This window comes from Ambystoma mexicanum, chromosome 7q (assembly GCF_040938575.1).
Source record: "Ambystoma mexicanum isolate Mex_15411 chromosome 7q, UKY_AmexF1_1, whole genome shotgun sequence".
Lineage (NCBI taxonomy): Eukaryota > Metazoa > Chordata > Amphibia > Caudata > Ambystomatidae > Ambystoma > Ambystoma mexicanum.
Window position 1 is genome coordinate 749,218,124 of NC_090941.1, and position 19,630 is coordinate 749,237,753.

The 19,630-nt window shown below is 46.8% G+C and overlaps 1 protein-coding gene across 2 annotated transcripts in view; it reads right to left on the reverse strand.

The window, feature by feature from the left end:
- Positions 1 to 19,630, reverse strand: part of ATM (ATM serine/threonine kinase) — a 3,046,976-nt gene that overhangs the window by 1,998,981 nt on the left and 1,028,365 nt on the right. For both annotated transcript variants that reach the window (XM_069640412.1, XM_069640413.1), the window contains 2 exons: positions 6,763 to 6,888; positions 6,571 to 6,660 (listed from right to left, as the gene is read on the reverse strand). In XM_069640412.1, coding sequence (XP_069496513.1) covers positions 6,571 to 6,660; positions 6,763 to 6,888 — 216 coding nt within the window. The remainder of the gene's footprint in view (positions 1 to 6,570; positions 6,661 to 6,762; positions 6,889 to 19,630) is intronic.

Genomic DNA, 19,630 nt, shown 5'->3' on the forward strand with positions numbered 1-19,630 from the left:
ACAATTGTTGCAGTCTATACGCTGAATAGTGTCCAAAACTAATACTGCTGTGCAGTGTAACAAGAGCTGGTCGAATTCGCATCAGGGGAGATACTGCTAGCAGGTGATCTCAATTGGACTTTTGACCCCAATTGGGATGTCTCCAGGGGCACATACATGGCTACAACTCAACGGTCTAAAGTTATCATTAGGGGATTAGAGGAGGCTGGGCTAGTGGGTGCCTGGAGGCACTTGAATCCTACAGTGCCCGACTTCTCCTTTTATTCGCATGCGCACAAAGTGTATTCAAGTCTGGATTACATCAAGGGGAACGAGATCTTTGGCCAGGGTGAGGGTGGCAGAGATCGGCACAATCACTTACTCAGACCATGCCCCAGTTTTTATCTCATGGGACCTGCAACCAAGGGAACATATGTCCTCGTACAGCAGGGTCATCCCTTCCCTCCTTAACGACCCAGTGTGCAAACAAATGATTGGCAAAGATATTGCAAACTTTTTCAAAGAAAACGCTCAGGGGGAGAACAGGGAAGAGACCCGATGGGAGGCATTCAAGGCTTACATCAAAGGAATGATAATCTCTAAGGGGTCGGGTTTCTGCAGAACACGGGTGCCGGAGAACCTGTTAGTGCAGCTAAAAGACTAGAAGGACAGTATAGGTAATCTGGATCTCACAAAGGTCTATAGAAAACATCAAGTAATTAGGAGTCAGGTCAATAAGATAGAGGGGAACAAAGCTGAATTTTCTCTATGGGAGATCAAATAACACTACGAACAGAGAATCAAGGCAAGCAAACTGCTAGCCTGGAAGCTGAAGTCTCGAGCCAATAAAAGGGCCCTGGGGGACCTATGAGCACCTGATGGGAGCACCATCTTCTCTCAACAGGAGAAGCGAAAGGCATTCGAACACTTTCAAAGTGAGCTGTATACATCTGACTCCCAAAAGCCGGAATTGATAGATGCCTTTTTAGGAAAATGTAGCTGACCATAGTTGAATCTCGAGCAGAGGATGGGGATGGAAGGGGATATAAACAAAGGAAGAGGTCCTAAAAGCGATTGGCTCCCTCAAAACACACAAGGCCCCGGGGCTGGATGGAATCTCCTCAGAATTCTACAAGACCCATTCGAACGCACTTCATGGCCTGCTTCAGATGTTATTCAACACAATCTGGAAGGAGGGAAAAGTCCCTGGCTCAATGGAGGAGGCCAGGGTGTCAGTGATTCGGGTCTCTGCTCTTCATACCGCCCTATTGCGCAACTGAACATCGACAGGAACCATAATATGCCAAGACCATTGTGACTCGGTTGGATCAGGTCCTCCCATGCTTGGTGACGATCGATCAATCAGGATTTGTGGCAGGAGGCAAGCTGCTGATAACACCCGACGGGTGATCAACCTTATTGACATCATGCATAAGAAAAAGATCCCAGCCATGCTGGTAGCCTTAGATGCCAAAAAGGCATTCGACCAGGTAGAATTGGGCTACTTGTGGGCAGTGTTGCACAAGTTCGGTCTTGGTGAGAACTTTATAAAGGGGGTGATCGCATTGTACAGAGCCCCAACGGGGAAGGTGGTGGTTAATGGGCAACTCTCCCAAGGCTTTTGGTTAAGCAGGGGAATGCAGCAGGGTTGTACGCTTTCTTCTCTCCTCTTCGCACTCTCAGTGGGACCACTAGCTGAGCAAATCAGGGGCAGGAATGAAATACAGGGGATCAGCTATGATATTCTTTTGGCTGTGTCAGTGCTGGAGGTCTCGCTCCCGCCGACACAACCTATTCAAGGAGTACAGCATGATTCCTGGGTTCAAAATAAATGTCGATAAATGCGAAGCGCTAAATATATTTCCCTGGGGCGAGACAGAGTGCAAGGTCTGACTGTCATCTCTCCATTTAGGTAGGTGACTAAGGCCGTCCGTAACTTGGGTATAAGGCTTACAGCTCAGGCAAGGGATTTATATGATGCAAATTACCCGGAGGCTGTAGGCGCCATTAATGACAATCTACTGAAATGGAGTGCACAGGAGTTATCATTGAGTCGCAGTGATAAAAATAACTATTCTGCCTAAACTCCAGTACCTATTTCAAACTCTCCCTATAACTGTTCCCAGGAAGGTGCTAGAGAATCTCCAGAGGGAAATAGGTACATTTGTTTGGAAAGCGCCCTGCTAGGATTGCAGCCGCAACGTTATTTAGGCCAAGGGACGGTGGAGGTTTGGCTCTACCGCAACTCTGAAAATATCATGCAGCACTGTTGCAGGTTTTGTGGGAATGGGTTGATGCAAATTCAACAAAACCTTGAAAACAGGTAGAGGAGCATGCTGTAGGTATCCTGTTAAGATTGTCCCATTTGCTTGTACAAGCTCCCTTCCACTGCCACTACATTTAGAGTCTGGGACGCAGTAGCGAGGAGGTTAGACTTGACAACTTTCCCGAGGCCTGCCACCCCGATTTATCATAATGTTAACTGCACCCCAACATATGGTAATAGGACCTTCCGAGCTTGGCAGGAGGGAAGATGTGAGTACATTGCGCACATGTTCGACTTGCTCCTTCGCGCTCGACTCTGTGTTCGCGAGCATCTCCAAAGCATGTTGCTCACTGGGCTGTCCTCTCGCACCTTGTAGCTGTCTGCACTTCTGCGCTGCCCCGGGTACTTTGCTCTGCCGTGAGCTGGAGAACTCCTGCTTTCAGCTGCACTACCCCAGTGAGGAAGCCTCCAGCTTTCATCTGGCACACTGCTTGTGCCCAGGTGTCCACCCCCTTTTTTGGGCGCCCAAGCAGTACCTCCAGTGGTCCCCAGTCCTCCACCAGCTGTTGGGGTGCAAGGGTTCTCCCTTTACTTCTCTGGGACAACAGTCCAAGGTCCCTTCTTCTACATCAAATGATTCCTGCAGCCTGCTCCTCCAGGGAGGGCCTCTCACACTTCCGGAGTCTTTCTTTGCTTTATACTGGCTGTGGCCGATAGGATTTGGGGAAAGACTAGACTGCTAACAGTAGTTATCATTGGGATTGATCATCCTTGTTCCTCGCCTCTTTCTCGTCCCACTTGTTGGGAAAAGACTGGACAAGGTGGTGGCAGCTCTTTGATTTTTATTGTTTTTGAGCGATTATTTTCATGCACTTTTGCATTTACTGCAAATTACTACTAAAGATGGCTAGCACCCTAAAATGGCTGTGCCACACGATGTTCACTTGTTCTTAGGCCCTCTTCCTACCTTCCCAGGATATGGTAACCCCTTTCCCAGTGAAAGCTGCTACTTTCGGAAGGCAAGTGGGCTGTGTGTGTGTGAGCCAAAGGAGGGAGGCTGGTACTGTCTGGTTCAAGTACACATGATCTGGCATCAAAGTCTGTTGCAGGACAGATATGATGACCAGTGGTTGTCCAGTACTGGACAACCCTGGGCTGGCCGAATGTTGCTGATGCCTTACTATTGGTGGGCTTGGGCTAGATCCCAGCATGACTCTTGAACAAAAGCAGAGTTCCTGCAGCTATTCGACAGATCATCATTGGAATCAATCAAGACTTCTACAAAGAAGAACAGCCCCTAGTGACCCAAGACTACTCCTGCAGCTGATCAGCATGGTCTCCAGTGATTGGCCCATCGTAGCCCGGCTCCTCGGTCTACTCTCTCTAGAGTTCTTTTTTCTGCAGACAAGTCACTTTCTTCGTCAGAAACCCTGACTCCTAAAGTTATCCCCACCCAGGAACTGTGCGACGCCTTATCTCAGTGTTTTACCGTGAAGATTAATACTTTCTGCCAGAACAGCTCTACGTCGGTCACCACTTCCCATCCTATGGAAATGCACCCCACTCAGCCAGTGGCCTTAACTAGCCCACCTTGTTGGTCTGTCTTCCCTGGGTTTTCTGAAGAATCCGTACTGACTGCCATTTCAAAAATCAAATCATGTTCTCCCTCAGATGCCGTCCCGTTGGCAATTATGAAACAGATCTTACCGGACCTCCATAAGGATATCACGGCAGCTATTAATAACTCCCGTCAGCTAGGACTACTGCCTCAAGAATTGAAGGATGCCAGGGTGATTTTCCCCTCCGGAATAAACCTTCCCTGGATCCTGCCATTCTGTCCAATTTCAGACCTATCTCTCTCCTTCCTTTTTTCTCTAAACTTCTAGAATCACTGGTGTCACCTCTGCGCTCTACGTTTCTTGAATCTTCGTATCTGCTCGATTCTGCTCAATCTGGATTTCGACGTAGTAGAGGCACGAAGAGTGTCTTGGTTGCCTTCCAGGATGACACGGCCAGGCTATTGAACGCAGGTGGAGTGGGTGCCCTGATTTTGTTAGATCTCTCAGCGGCATTCGACAATGTCGACCACCCCATCCTGCTGTCCCATCTTGCCCAGATGGGAATATCTGGGTAGGTCCTAGCCTGGTTCACGTCATTCCTGGCGGACCGGACCCAGACTCTCGCCATGCCTCCCTCTCTTTCTGTCCCCTGTCATCTCGGCTGTGGATTGCCGCAAGGCTCCTCCCTGTCTCAGATTCTCTTTAACATCTATATTTGGGCCCTTGTGTGTCTCATCCACTCCTTCGGTGTCAGGTGCTACTCGTATGCCGACGACACTCAGATCCTGATTCGATTAGACCTTGATCAGGCTGAGATGTTGTCATGCCTGTGGGGGTGCCTGGCGGCCGTGGGGGAGTGGGTGAACCACAATTGGCTCAAATTGAACGGAGACAAGACTGAGGTACTGGTGGTGCGTCGTCCCCCTGACCCTACATTTTGGGTGTCTTCCCTTCTGGCCTCTCTCTTTGGGCCCTCTTCCTGTTCTGGTGGACAAGGTGAAAAACCTAGGTGTAGTACTGTCTGCTTCCTTGTCCATGGACAAGCAAGTTACAGCTGTATGCCAATCCGGCCACTTCCAACTTAAAACACTTAAAGCGCTCCCTATGATTCCCACCCCCCATCGTCCACCTGTGGTGGCGGCCATGGTGATCTCACGGATATATTACTGTAATTCTCTCTACGTGCGATCTGCCCAGCCGGAGACTGCGTTCTGCCTCTGTTGACGGTCCCCACCTACAAGTGGGCTTGGATCGGCGAACAGGCTTTTTCTATAGCAGCTGCAGAGCTGTGGAATGAACTTCCACTGGCTATTAAAAAAATCTCCAACTACTTGACCTTTAGGAAGGCTGTTAAAACTTTCCTATTCTAGGCTTTCCTGTTTTGGTTCTCTGGCAAGGGATAACTCGCTCTAGCGACAAGATTCCCTAGGGTGACTGTGCGCTTTACAAATGGGCTTAACATAACATCTCAGAAGACCCTCATTGGTGCTTCAAAGCTTGGACTGGTGGGAACAACCAGTCTTGGCCCCTGCTCAAGGATCCACGCCTTGGATGAGGAAGTGTCCCTGAATCACTGGTGGACTGAGCAACCCACTTTTGGGCTACCTTGCTGCAGCAGTCGGTTCAAGCAGAGCCTTGGGACAAACAAGACTTTCATCTGCCCTTGGATTTTCAGCCATCTCACAGCAAGGCAAGCTGTGCTGGGGCTGCTTCTGTGTTCATCGCTGGAAGATCGCCTCTTGCAACCTGACCTACACTGGAACACTCTATCTGCAATCCTGTGAGTGTCCTGAAGGGTATGCACTGCCAAAGTCTACATCTTTCTTCATTTGGGGGGTGTCTTCAAGATGTTGCCTGGAACCATTTGGTGAGAACATCAACCGACCAGCTTCTGACGCAAAAAGTGACCTCTGCACCAGTGACCCCAGAACTTCCCTTTTCCTAACCAAGGACAGAAAATTGTGACCCCAGCGAATTCTGGAAGTCCTGCAGTGTCATCTGGAAGAATCTGAGTCCGGGTGGTAAGTGAAAATACCTTTTTCTGCCCCCCCCCATCCCTGTCTCCCATAGGATAACACTGGGTGTAGAGCCCTTGTCCCTAAACTTCCTCTGGCTTGGCCTTTGGTCATCAAACCTGGACTAAGGATCCTTTTCTAGGGCTTACCTTGGGAATCGGATAGAGTGGAGTATTTACCTGACGCGAAGTACATACCTTACTTTAAAGAACTTTCAAAGCACCACCAAGCCCAAAGCCACAGCATCATTTCTGAAATATCTTCCCTGGAGAAAACATAGTAGGAAACTGTGACTTTTGGGCACAATGCACCATACATACTAGGGAGGTACCTCATAAAACAGAGGGTGCTGGGTGTGTTCTTATTGCATGTATTGCCTCAATTTCATTTGGTGCTCTTTTGAAACAGAATACGAGTATGTTAACAGAGGCCAGCAATTTTGCCATTCTTCTCTGAGCTTTGAAAAAGCAATAAAGCAGGTCCAATTTCCTAAGTATATTAGGCATGGAAAAATACATGTAACCCACTGTAGTGACTCTTGTACTGGAGGTCTTTAAGCTGCATTACTACAAACACACTCTCGATACCCGATTGCCTATATCGTAAGAACCTGGAAGAAAGGGTACAGTACATGTCAGTAAGCATAACATGCAGTTTATAAGGACACCAATACATTCAAGGCTTTCAATTTCAATAATTTAGAAACAAATCTGCAGTATATGTGAGAATTGTATGGCTATAATGTACTTACTAGATGTTTGCAGATATCAGTGAGGTCATTCAACAGTCTTGATGTTAGAAGCCGCAGAAACAAGTCTGATGATATCCTACTCGGTGTATTCTACAAAAAACAAGAAAGAGCAGGCACATTGGTTAAAGATCCATTTACTACTAGAATCACCCTGCAGATATTTATGTTTGTAGTTAAATACAATGACTTTACCTTAGGGCAGCTGCATAGACAGTTCAGTAACTGGGTGATTAAAGTCCTGAAGGCAACCATTTTAGATTCTTCAGTTGACTTGAGTTTAAACTGAGATACACTTTCCACAGCGCACTGCATTAAAGACTGAGAAATTGAGAAAATAGCAAAGAAATTATTAAACATCAGGACTGCTGGGAGTCATAAGTTATTTCTCAGTTGAGATGGGTGCTGGGTTGCTGTATCTGATCTAACATTGTGCTTAGAATCTTTACTTGGAAGTTCACCCCTTCTTTAGCATACTGTTGTGAAGTCCCCACGCTATTTACAATCCGAGAAAGGCACATCAGAGAGCTGGAGGTTTGCTTTATAACTGTCTGTTGTCTGATATGAAGTCCTGACAGTATTTACAATTCAAGCAGGCACAACACAGAGCTGGAGATTTGGTTTCTAACTTTCTTATCCACATGGATCAGAACTCTTATATTTGCAAGTTGACCTAAGTTTAAGGAACATAAAAAGTCCAAGCATCTAGACTGCTCATAGACACACAAAGCAATGGCCTTCCAAGCTTACTCATCTGGAGGTCTGTGCTCATCCCTCTGGTTATTGGGAAAATACACCCTGGTGCTATGAAACCCTATGTGTTGCCTTCTTTGCTGAAATAATTTAACAGGCTGCAGGCTACTTATTGAGGGAACACATTACCATGGTACTCCAAGTTGAAGTATTCAATTATCAATTGTTTTGTGAGAAGTTGAAAAATGATGTGTGTTGCACACAATAGTACTTCCTCAGGAGATAAGTTTACCACAAGTGCTACAGACTCCTTCCATATTGGCGGAGGACCAAAATTAACTCCTAAATAAATGGTGGAGGACCTAAATTATCTACTAAAGCACTTTGACAAAATATGCATGCTAATCATGGATGCATTTAAGCTGATGTCGATGTCTGGACCATCTTTATGACTATGAATTTCAATGCATCACTCCAGTAATTACAGTTTAGTCCCATAGTAAGGGTACGACATGAACCTTTTTGTGTCCTAAACGCCATAAGCTCCATATTCATTTATGTGCATGTATGACATCAATTCATATGTGCATACAATGCACTGTAATGCACACAGCACTGATATATAATTGAACACCCTATGTAGACCACAATTGCACAACGCAATAATAAGAGACACACTAACAACAAACTAAGTGCACATTTTCAGACGGAAGGGTTGCTACATGCTGAATATGCTGCATGCAAACAGGCAAACCTAATTTGGTTAAAAAAATCTAGAGATGTAAACAGAAAAATGACAGGTACATTTAAAAACAAAAAAAATGATTTTCAATCTTTTTATTGGTATTGTATATGTTTATCAAAATTCAGGTTAGAGTCAATATTTTTTGGTAGCAAATTCTAAAACAAACTGCTATCTTTTTAAATATCTTGCATCAAATATGATATTCGTTCACACGCTGTTAGGATTGCACTATACAGAAGCAGCTCCATAAAAAGATTGAACCATGCCCCCAAAACCCCTACTACCACCATCCAAAAGGCAATGATGGATTCGTTTATGTACCCTATTAGGAGTGCAATAGCAGCAAAGCACAATTTGCCTGTTTGTTTGTAGGTCACATATTTTAAAAGAAAGGGCACTGACGATTACAAACCCATTGTTTTCTGAGGAGGCACCAAATTGACATTTTGTTGCAGAATAAATACGCTCTAAATAGTGGAGGCCACAAATGAATGCAACACCCAGAATTCTTTAAAAGACGAACACTAGCCACCAACTAACTACCAGCACTAGACAAATGGAAGCACAAAGAGAGTCAAGATGTAGAAAAAAACAGAAATTAAAATGTACAAAAAGATGTCTTACCAAAGCGGTGGGCAATAAATGACAATGGGCCTCATTAGGACCCTGGCGGAGAGGGTATTACGCCAGCGTAGTGCATGGCGTACCTCTCCGCCATACTACGAGTTCCCGTAGCGCCATGGAGGTTTTCTCCGCCTGGTTTTACCAGCCGGAGAAAACCATGGCGCTACGGGACCTCGTTGTTAATTACGCCACCGTATTTTACGGTGGCGTAATTAACTCCTTCCCCACTCCCATTATACCCTATGGGGCAAAAATGGGAATGGGGAAGGGCAGAATGGGGATTGGGGATTTACCGCTCCGCCGAGGTCGGAATGGGGCGGTAAATCCGCCAACCCCCATGGCGCTATCGGCGGCTTTCCGCCATGCTTCGCGGTGCATTTAGCACCGCGAAATCCGCCTGGGTCGTAATGAGGCCCAATGAAGTCTCTGAAGAGCAAGAGAAAGCATGATTTTAGGGCTAAGGCCAAGGAACAAAACTCTCCGTAGACGGGTTACAAATGTGTAGGGAGTCTGGAGCAGGCTCTACATGCCACCCGATTGTCTGTCTTTTAAACCCCTTTATTATACTTGTCCTATCTTGATTATTGATATTATTCTAATTATATCCACACTGTTGCCTTTGCATTTAACCCGTAGGAGCTTTTTGAAAGATTAAATACCATTTCTGCTGCTGTTCTATCCCCCTGTTCCATTCCTTCATAGTCTCCATGTTGTGATGACCTCTCATAAATGATTTAATGCTAGGATCATTGCTATTTGGGAGACTATAGTGGACCAAATCAGATGATCATTACGTCCCTCCATCCAGTGGTCTTCCTCTTTCCACCAGTCCTTATGCAACTCTCAATGGTCAGGAAGTGATAACTCTGTTATAGCATCTTGTAGCTAAAACTCCTCCCTTAAACTTTATCAGATTTCTTCGGTTTGTCCCCCGCATCTATTCTTCAACCTATTGCAGGCTCTTGCCAGCACCCCCTAAAGGCATATTCAGAAGACCATGTAAGAAGGCTGCCTCATGTATGTAGGTCTGTAGGGGGGCCCGCCCTAGAAGGAAGCCAGAAGAGTGAACCAGAGTGCCCAAGATAAGGGGAGGGAGTGGGTGCAGAGGAAGTGTGGGGGTAGGCCCTAGCAGCAGGGGCAGGATGTGCAGAGCCAAAACTGACAAGGGTAAGGTAGGGCAAAATACTCCCTCCTTTGCAGGGTGCATCCTTCATGGTTTCAGTGTTTTTTAGGTTACATTTAGATACTGAACCATTCTCAACACATTGCATGGTTCGACTGACAATTAAGCATGCATCTCATATCCAGCTTCTGGAGAAATATTCACTTCACCCTTGTGTTCGGTCTACCTTCTACCCTAGCTCTCTTCTACAAGCCCCAGATAAATTGCTAGACTTTGCAGTGACCTTTTTCTTTCCATTTCCTTGAATTATCCATGGACATCTTGCAAGCTGGTTTCCATGAGGGTTAGAGGGCATAGTTTGTGATGGCGGATGTGGGCAGTGCCATCGCAATGATAACACTACCCCTTTGCAGCTTTTTGACCCTAGCAACCTGCCTAAGCCAGTTCTTTAAGCCTCTGTTCTAGCCCAATGAGGATCTGGCTAATAGCACTCTCCGGTTCAAGGAGAGCATGTTGGCCATTGATCTGCAGATGATGCACTGCTTGCCTAAATTGAACTCTGCCAAGATGTACGTGATGATAGTGGGTGGTAGGACAGACCACTGGGGTCCCCACCCATCATCCTCAATAATGGAGGAGCTTCTACTTACAACCTGGCTACCACCTTGATGCCTAGCTTTCCCTTAGCTCACAGATCAGTGCAATAGCCAGCAGGTGTTCTTGCTGTTAGGAAAACTTCCTTTTTGCAGCTTTTCTATTCACTTCAATTGGACACCCAGAATATCTGCTATTTGGCGACCCTGACCTAATTTGTGGCCACAAACTTTTCAGACTAGCACTACTTGGCTTAATTCGCTTAATTTGGGGGCAATGGTTTATCATTGTAGCTAGCAGTATAGGGGGATCCGGTCTCCTAGTTAAGTCGATTGTAGGACTACCTCCATCAGAAAGAGAAGTTAAGTCAAAGCTTGTTTTCTCATTCCTTTTGCACCATGGGTAGTTTTCCCACAGCAAGTGATGTTCAGGCAGACAGGTGGCAGTGGTACATTTATATATACCTTTTTGGGTGCACTCATATGCACCTTTTTAGTTTTTACTGCATGGTAGCCATTTGTGCACTACAATGCTCAAAATGCTTGGCCATGCTGTTTGAGCCGTGCAGTAATGCTTCACTGCCTGTTTTCCTCCTGGGTAAGATCCATATAGGGGCATCCTCTTGGTAGGGTCTGGCCAAAACACAGCAAGTAGCCCCTTTGTGTGAATAGCACCAGTTTAGGCTGAGTATGGGGATGTGGACGTCCCCAATAAGGATTCTAAACCCTGTGTGAGGACATGGCTGTTCCAGAGCTGGCTGGCTATGACTGGACAGGCATTTAGATTTGAATATTGCAAGTGCCCTGATAGGTGCTCTGGTGTGCGTTCCAGCCCCCGATTTTGGGTATTAACATAAGGGTCCAGAGTGATTCTTCAGTCAACCACTGGAGCCAAGAGTCAGAAGCACAAGACACTGCATAGGGATGCCAGAAGACTGCTGCTGGGACAATCATTGGACAAAGCCATCTACAGTGAGGCAAAGCTCTGCTCTCGCTCTGACAGGAGAGACATTCCTCTGTGCCTCTCTTCCTTGAACTGGTCGGCCTAACCAATTCAAAGTCCTGCATCACCAAGATTGTCCACCTGGAGCGATGAGGGATACTGGATCTGTAGCGGTCATCCACCTTTGGAACTGGGAACTTGTCTTACTGCCTGGTTCCCGTGCAGCCTTGTGCAGTATAACTCGCAGTCCATCCTCATTGCGATTTGTGGACATTGCTACTCTACCAATAAGAGATGCCTTGATAAACCAGGAATAATGTTGCCCTTTGTCTTTGTACATGTTGACCATGTGCAGAGGTCTTTATCATCTACAGCAAAGTCCTGCCGGGTGGTGATCCATTTCCAAAAAGTCACTGAAGGTGACCACAGAAGTGGAATTGCCAGACACAGCTGTCAGACAAAGACAACTCTGCATCTGCAGCACCGGGATGTATGGTTAGAGCAGTTGCTCCAAAGGCCTTGACATACCTGCACCCCACAGCCCAATACTTTCAATCCGTGCAAAACTGTTCCCTGCAAATATTCTTGCTTTGTTTTGTGTGGCGAAACCAGAGTATCCGGTGTGGGGTTTCCTTGGACAAATAGGGTTGGTATTTGCCCTTTCCCCCCAATAAGAAACCTACCTATGACATAATACAAAAATGTTCACTGACTTTAGTACTATCTACCGCATTCAGCCCCACTTCCTCCTTTTGGAGGACTTTGAATGCATTTGCAAACTCTCCTTAAGTAGACAAAACCCAGCTAGGTACCTTGTACATTGTGGTACAATGGTTCATAGGATAGAGTTGGACTCAGCAAGATTAGAGTCTAAGTGTTGTTGTGGCTCCATACCATTATAAGGCCCATTATAAGGCCTACGATAACTTGTGTAACAGCTCTGCCCTTCACGCAGTGTTGCAACAGTGCTCCTGCTAAAACTGTGTAAATTGTAAAATGTGATGTGTCTGCCATTTTGGACACCTAACAGTGAATGTATATGTGAATATATTGCTTTACTTACCTTTTAGTGCTTTGACTTAATTCATATGCGTTGCTAAAAAATGCATTTATTTTTAAACTTACATGGACAACCTAATGATATATGATATGATAGGTTATTTATAACGCGCTTAATACTCAGAGGTTTCTAAGCGCGGATCGGGGATCGAACCTGTGTGGCTCCATGTCATCTTGCTTCCAAGGCGAGCACATTGCCGCTGAGCTATCCTCCCGAGTGGTTGACAAACTTGTGTTTGTTAATGGTACTTACCAACAAAACCCTGATCTCCTTAGTCTAAGCCTTACTGCTGAGCCTCATGTCCAAGTGAGAGTTTGGTTAGAATTTTCTGTGAAACCTTTGCTGGTGTAGAACCCTACAGCAGTAGTGATTCTGAAAAAACCTGCAGTTGCCCTGGGGCAAGCAGAAAAAGTAAAACAAATTCCAATCTGATCTCAGGGACTCGGCAGTATGTACTATTGTGCTCTTGCAGAACTACTATGGAAATAATCTCAATTGGCCACCTTAACTTAATTCTACAAAACCTTCAAATCATCCAGAAGTTGGCTGTAAGCCTTGCTCTTGGAGCTTTATGTTTCAGTCACGCCTCTGCTCACTTGGACAATTTACTTTCACCGAGAAGATATGGGTCCATGTTTTTGTCCTCCAGTTTGCAGTACTACACACCCATCCATGTGCTCCGATCCAGCAACCTTTCTGTTCCCAGGCTTTATCAGGCCGGCAAAGGTGGCTGAGATTTTTTGTCCTGGCTACCTTACTCTAATAGCCAGCCACTTATCCCCCTCTGCTTGTCTAAAATAAGGTCTCCTATCATCATCTAAAAGGAAATTCTTTTTCCACAAGAGACACACTTCTTTCCTGCGAAACCTCTTCTCTCTGATCTCCCAACTTCACCCGCCCCCCACCAGTTTAGTGTGAAAATGCCTATGCTGAACAGGCACTTGAAAGATGTGCACTCACAAATGTTTACTGGGACAATGTTGGAATGGTTTTAGCCAAACAAAAAGCTGATGGCTACAAGGTGTTCATTTTCAACCAACTTTGATTTACATTGTAAATCGTTAAAGACTCATACATATCCATTGTTTAAATCACAGACATAGTCTACGCTAGGAACATTGTCAGCACATTTATTCCCATTGCATTTCATAACATACTTTAGAACATAGCAATAACTAACATTTAAACATGAAATCATCCAAGAGCTCTTAATCTAGTAGGGCACATGAGGTTTGTACAATCTTTGGCTGCTATTTTCAGAAATGGTGACCATGTGGTGGAGTAAATGTCTATGCTAGTTTTGTGTATGTTTCCTATTATGTTTTCCAATGTCAGGAGTGCCCACACTTTTGTCAACCACATCAACTTCGTAGAAGGCTCCGGTTTCTTCCATAATCTAGGGAAGCGCCACATTGCGGCCATTAATAGCTTAACTGAGTCCCCTGCGAGTTTGAATATTCGCCTGAATCGGGTCACACTGAATAGAGTTTCTGCGGGATCATCGCTAATATAAAGTTCATTTATTTCAAATATGCTTGACCTGACTTCAAGCCAAAACCCCTAGAGCACCAGGCATTCCCACCATTAGTAATATAGGATTCCTTCGCCTCCTCCAACATTGGCTGGTTTGATTAGGAAATTGGTAAAGTAGCTTATGTGATGTTAGATATCACTGGTGTGTAAGACTGTATTGAACATGCATAGCCTGTGATGATGTTGTAGTCTTATGTATCCCCCTCAATATTGCCTCCCATGTTTCTTCACTAATATTTGACTTGGATCTCTTTGCCATTCTTCTTTATAATGTTCTACACTGCATGTGTTAGTTTCTAGGAGTAGCTTATATAGATTTTATATTACGCCTTTTGCCCCCATAACTTGTTTCAATATTTTTTCAAAGAAAGTCCTCTTCCTAGTGCCTCCTATTCTAAATTTGCAGTGCACTGCCCTTTGGCTAACCTGCCGGCACGGCATTCTGCCCGTTTCCTCTAGCTCAAATGTTGCATTACAATCCTGAAAGCTCCTAATTTCCCTGTTCACAAATTTAGCTCCCAGTTTTTGGCAGCCCCCACTTTTTGATGTAAAAAATCTCCCCTCCTCTAGCCCAGAGAAAAGGCAGACTTTCCTAGGATTGGTGAGAATGGGAAAGGAATGTTGTATGGCCATGTAAACCACAAGATCATCCCAAATCTACATTGTTGTTTTTGTAATCGGGAGACTGTTTGGTCTGTTGGCCCTTTACACCCATCAAAAACAGTATTTACTTCTTGTATAAGCGCCTTACAAGAAAACAATAAATATGGTGTGCTTCCAGATATAAGTCTCCACTGAGGCCTATTCCATGAGGATGTCATGCGCCCGGGCGGCTGGCGCTTGTGGAGTTCCTGGAGAACTCGCCTCCATTAGCTTGACACCACGCTGTTTGCCATTCTCCTCTTAATGGTCTAGTTGTTCGCAACATGGCCACCGCTGGGAGGTACATAGCACTTCCTCTCCCAGCAGGCCGGCGCGTTGCAACCCAGTGTTTGGTTTCCTCTTTGGGTTTACACGCAAGTCTCCTTTTGGCGATTCAGTTCGTCCGCTTGCTTCCTCCGCCCCTTCCTCTCCCCTGGGGCTGAGGTTCTTTGCCGCAGCAGGTCCGCTCACAGCCTGCAGCTCAGTCTCTCTCTGTCTGTCCTTTTACCATGGCAGGTCTGTCCCTGCCTGCTTTGTCGGTTCTCCATTGCGGTCTGCTCTCATTATTTGCCCACATTTCCTCTCGGCTCCCCTGCGACAGGCTGTTCCTGCTCGCGGTGCTCCTCTTTGCTCTCTTGCATTCTCGCTTTCTCACTCTGGGCTTTCCCGCGCGAGGCACTCTCTTTCTCCCTCTTCTTCTTTTCCTGCAGGCATTTCATTTCGGACACTTCGCTCCTGAAGTCGTCTCCCGTGCTCCTCCCAGGTCTCTCTTCTCAGCGTTGCTATCCTCTGCTGTCCTTGGGGTACAGTTACGATCTGTCCTTGCGGTTTCTGCACATACGCCTTCCAGCTGCTCTTCAGGGGGTTATCTGTGCTTGCCTACACCGCTGACATACCTGGATCCTACTTACCAACTTGAACCTCCGCTGCCCGGATTTCAAGGCATCTTTGTACCTGGATCGCTTCCTGTTGTCCTTCGCTTCACAAGACCAGGGGTTTTCTGTGCCATAATAGGCTTTTTCCACTTATTTTCTGCTATCCCGGAAGCAAGATCACTGGCCTGCTTATTCCATAGCGGTCACTGTGGCTTCCTCTCGTGGTAGGCCATACCTCCACAAAAAGAAAGCAGCACAAGAAAAACGAAGATATCAGCACCAAGCTCCAGCTCTTCAGGTGAGGAAGAGTTTGAAACGGACACTGAATTGTCTTAAGTTGACAGTTTGCAGCGCCCGGACATAGCTATGGCTACAGCTGAACAATTTCAGGAACTGGTATCAGCAGTGCAAGGTCTCTCCCAGGAAGTCCAGAACTTGAAAACTGAAAACGCAGTACTTCGCCAGCTAGTGGCCCCACGTGAGCCCGAGCCACGGATCTGCCTCCCATCGCTCTGGTTGTCGGAAAGTTTGATGGGTCTCCCAAGAGATTAAAGGAGTTCTTGGAAGCCTGCGTTGTGCACTTTACACTCAGAGCAGGAGTGTTCGCTTCTGATCACGCCTATGTGGGGTATCTAATTTCTAACATGGTGGGGAACGCCCTAGCTTGGTCTACCCCACTGGTCACCAGTGCCAACCCTATATTGCATGACTACGGGGGTTTCGTAAATCTACTTAAGCAGACCTTTGAACAGCCGGAGACAAACTTCATTGCTTGTGGAGAACTGTTGGACGTCTGTCAAGACAATACAGACTTGTTGACGTACATCTCTATCTTCAAACAGCTCGCATCAGATGCAGGGTGGCCCGAACAGGCCCAATACGCGATTTTCAGATGCAGTCTGAAGGAAGACATTAAGGATGAGTTAGCCCGCACTCCCCGTCCACCAACGTTCTCCTATCTATTGTCGGAGGTTCTCCAGATCGAATACCACATGTCTGAACGCAGGATTGAGAAACGAAAGACCTGAGGCTTCACCTTACCTTCAGGGGAGTAGGTCACTCCATCCCAGCCTTCCCAGCCACCCGACAGGCCAAAGAAGAACCTATGCAAAAAGGAATGGCTCGAGCCCCACTTACGCCATAGGAACGAAAGCGACAGAAAGACAAAGGTCTGTGTATTTATTGCGGCTCCTAAAATCATCTTCTGAGGGATTGTCCCGAAGTGCCTCCTAGGCGTCCGGGAAACAGGCGACCTCAGTTCTAGGAGGGACGAGCAACCAAGGTACCACATCCAGACCCTACGCAACTCTTACGGTGTCTTCCCCCGAGACACCTGATGATTCTGGTCTCAAGGTGATGTCCATACTACTCACGATCCAGGACCGAAGGATCAATGCGCTGGCTCTCATTGACTGCAGAGCCGAGGGTAACTTTGTGGACACGGTTTGGGCCAACAAGGTTAACTCACACCACCGAAGACCTTCAAGTTACTATCCTTCAGCATACCGAAAGGCTCCGGTTTGACATAATCAGAGCCGTCCACTTTCCTATTATATTAGGAATTTCATGGCTCCGTAAGCATTATCCATTCATTGATTGGAGCCAGAATGTACTAAGCTTCACCTCTACCTTTTGTAAACAGCATTGTCTCCAAGGACCAGGATATGAGACCATCAAGGCGGTCTTGATTGCAGACTCAGTCGGGGTACATTGTTTGCCAGTCGAACTGCAAGAATTCCAGGAAGTCTTTTTAGACAAGGTCCCTCAGGACCTACCTCCTGAAAGACCTGAGGACTGCGCAATCAACCTTGTGCCGGGTACCCTGCTGCCCTTCGGAAGGATAGTCTTTCTCTCTCTCTCCTGGAAAAGAAGGCATTACGTGAATACTTGGAAGCCAACCTTGTCAATGGACAGATACAACCATTCCGCTCTCCCGTGGGGGCTTCGCTCTTTTTTATTCCCAAGAGAGATTCCGCCGAGTTGAGGCCCTGTATTGACTTTCAAAGACTCAATAAGGTCGCCATAAGAGAACGCTACCCCATGCCCCTGATCTCAGAGATACTGGAGGCCATACAGGGAGCCTCCATTTTCACCAAACTGGATCTCAGGAGTGCCTATGATCTCCTCCGCATACGCAAAGGGGACGAGTGGAAGACGGTATTCAGGACGCCTTACAGCCATTACGAATACAGAGTCATGCCGTTTGGACTGGTAAACGCCCCATCGATTTTCCAGCGGTTTATGGACCGGTTATTCTCAGTCTTGCTCTACCACACTACTATAGTCTATCTGGACGACATTGTCTTTCGTTCGTCTTCACCACAGGATCATCCGTCTCATCTCAGAGAAGTCCTTTCCCAACTACGTTCCTCTCAGCTTCTGGTTAAAACAGAGAACTGCGTGTTTGGAGTTTACTGTTCCATACTTGGGCTTCATCCTTTCCAGTAAGGGGATTATGATGGACCCCAAGCAGGTTTCCGCCATACTGGCGTGGCTTACACCAGCATTGGTTAAGGATGTCCAGAGGTTTCTGGGATTAGCACATTTTTACTGGAAAATCATCCCGGAATTCTCCAAGACCGTGCTGCCCATCACTAATCTGCTAAAAAAGACTGCCACCCCTTTTTGTTGGACGGAAGCAGCAGACAACTGCTTGTCCAACCTCAAGGGTCTCTTCTGCTCAGCCCCCATACTACGCCAGCCGGACCAATCTCTGCCTTTTATCGTGGAAGCTGATAGTTCCTCAGCTGCGATGGGAGCTGCACTTCTGCAGGAACATGACGGCTTAGAACATCTAGTTGCGTACCTCTCCAAGACCCTCACATGAAGCCAAGCAAATTATTCAGTTATAGAAAAGGAGCTTCTTGCGATGAAGATGGCCTGCGAGGAATGGAGGCATCTGCTTCAAGGAGGAGTTCATCCTTTCTTAATACGCGTTAATTCTTGTCAGGCAAGGTGGGATCATTTCTTCGCCCAGTACGATTTTACTATTACCTACCATCCTGGTAGTCTCAACACCTTGGCTGATGCTCTCTCCCGCTGTGAAACCCACGAAAAGACCACCAACCTCAGGTGGGATAGTCTGTTTCCGAGAAACAGAGTAGTGATAACGGTTTCTTCATTTCTTCAGGAAGTCAGAGAAGCTACATTTCAAGAACAAGTTCCTTGCCCCAAGGCTATCCAGGACAGGGTAGTCGAGAAGGTAGGATTGTACTTCTTCGACCAACATTTGTTCATCCCAAACAGAGAACTGCGTCAGAAGTTACTTTCCTGGTGTCACGATAATAGAACCGCAGGACACCGCAGCGCTAAGAGCACTCTGGATCTCAGGAGACGCTCGTACTTCTGGCCGAAGATGTCTACTGATACATCGGAATACGGAACACTAAGACCTGTCCCACCTGCACTCGCAGCAAGCATCACAATCAAAAACACATTGGGTTTCCCGAGCAGAGTTCCCTGCCTGCCCGTCCCTGGAGTCACATATCCACAGACTTCATCATGGAGCTGCCTCGCTCACACAGGATTGTTCCTGCATCATGGTCACGGTGGATTTGTTTACTAAGCTAGCACATTTCCCCCCTCCCTCTGGATTACCTTCGGCGTCAGAAATGGCAGAAGTGTTTGCCAGGGATATATTCTGTCTACACGGGCTGCCGGACCGGATTGTAGCAGACTGTAAGAGAGGCCTTAGGTCTCCACTTTTACTCCTGTGTCTACTCTGCAAAGTCTAGTCTTACTGCATGAGAGCATTCTTGGATACAGGCATTGTTTGTCATGGACCCTCCATGCATGGCTACTGTATCTATGTATACTTGATATGCTTTAGATGCTAGAATGTGAGGGCGTTGAAGAGAAGCTACAGGGTTTGTCAGTTGGTTGTGAGCTCCCAGGCAGGCTGGGGGTTGTCTTGCCGTATGACTTAATAAACTTCTCTGAGCACCTTCTCCCTGCATGATCCTTGTGTCGGTGAGGCCACCTCTAACAGATTGGCGGCGAGGATTTGGGCCAGAAGACAACCCCCGGTGGCCCCACATCCGACCGTGGCAGAGGAAGGAGAGCCAGGGTCGACCTCGGAGCAAAGGTGACAACAGTGGCCACGGGGCAACGGAGCAACTCCGATCCTCTGAAAGAGAGAGTTGAGTTCGGAGGGCCGAGGGCAAGGGTGTCTGTTGGCTTGGCCCGCCGGAGGAAAAGCGGAGCGGTGTGCCGCCTGTGTGACTGTGGAGGGT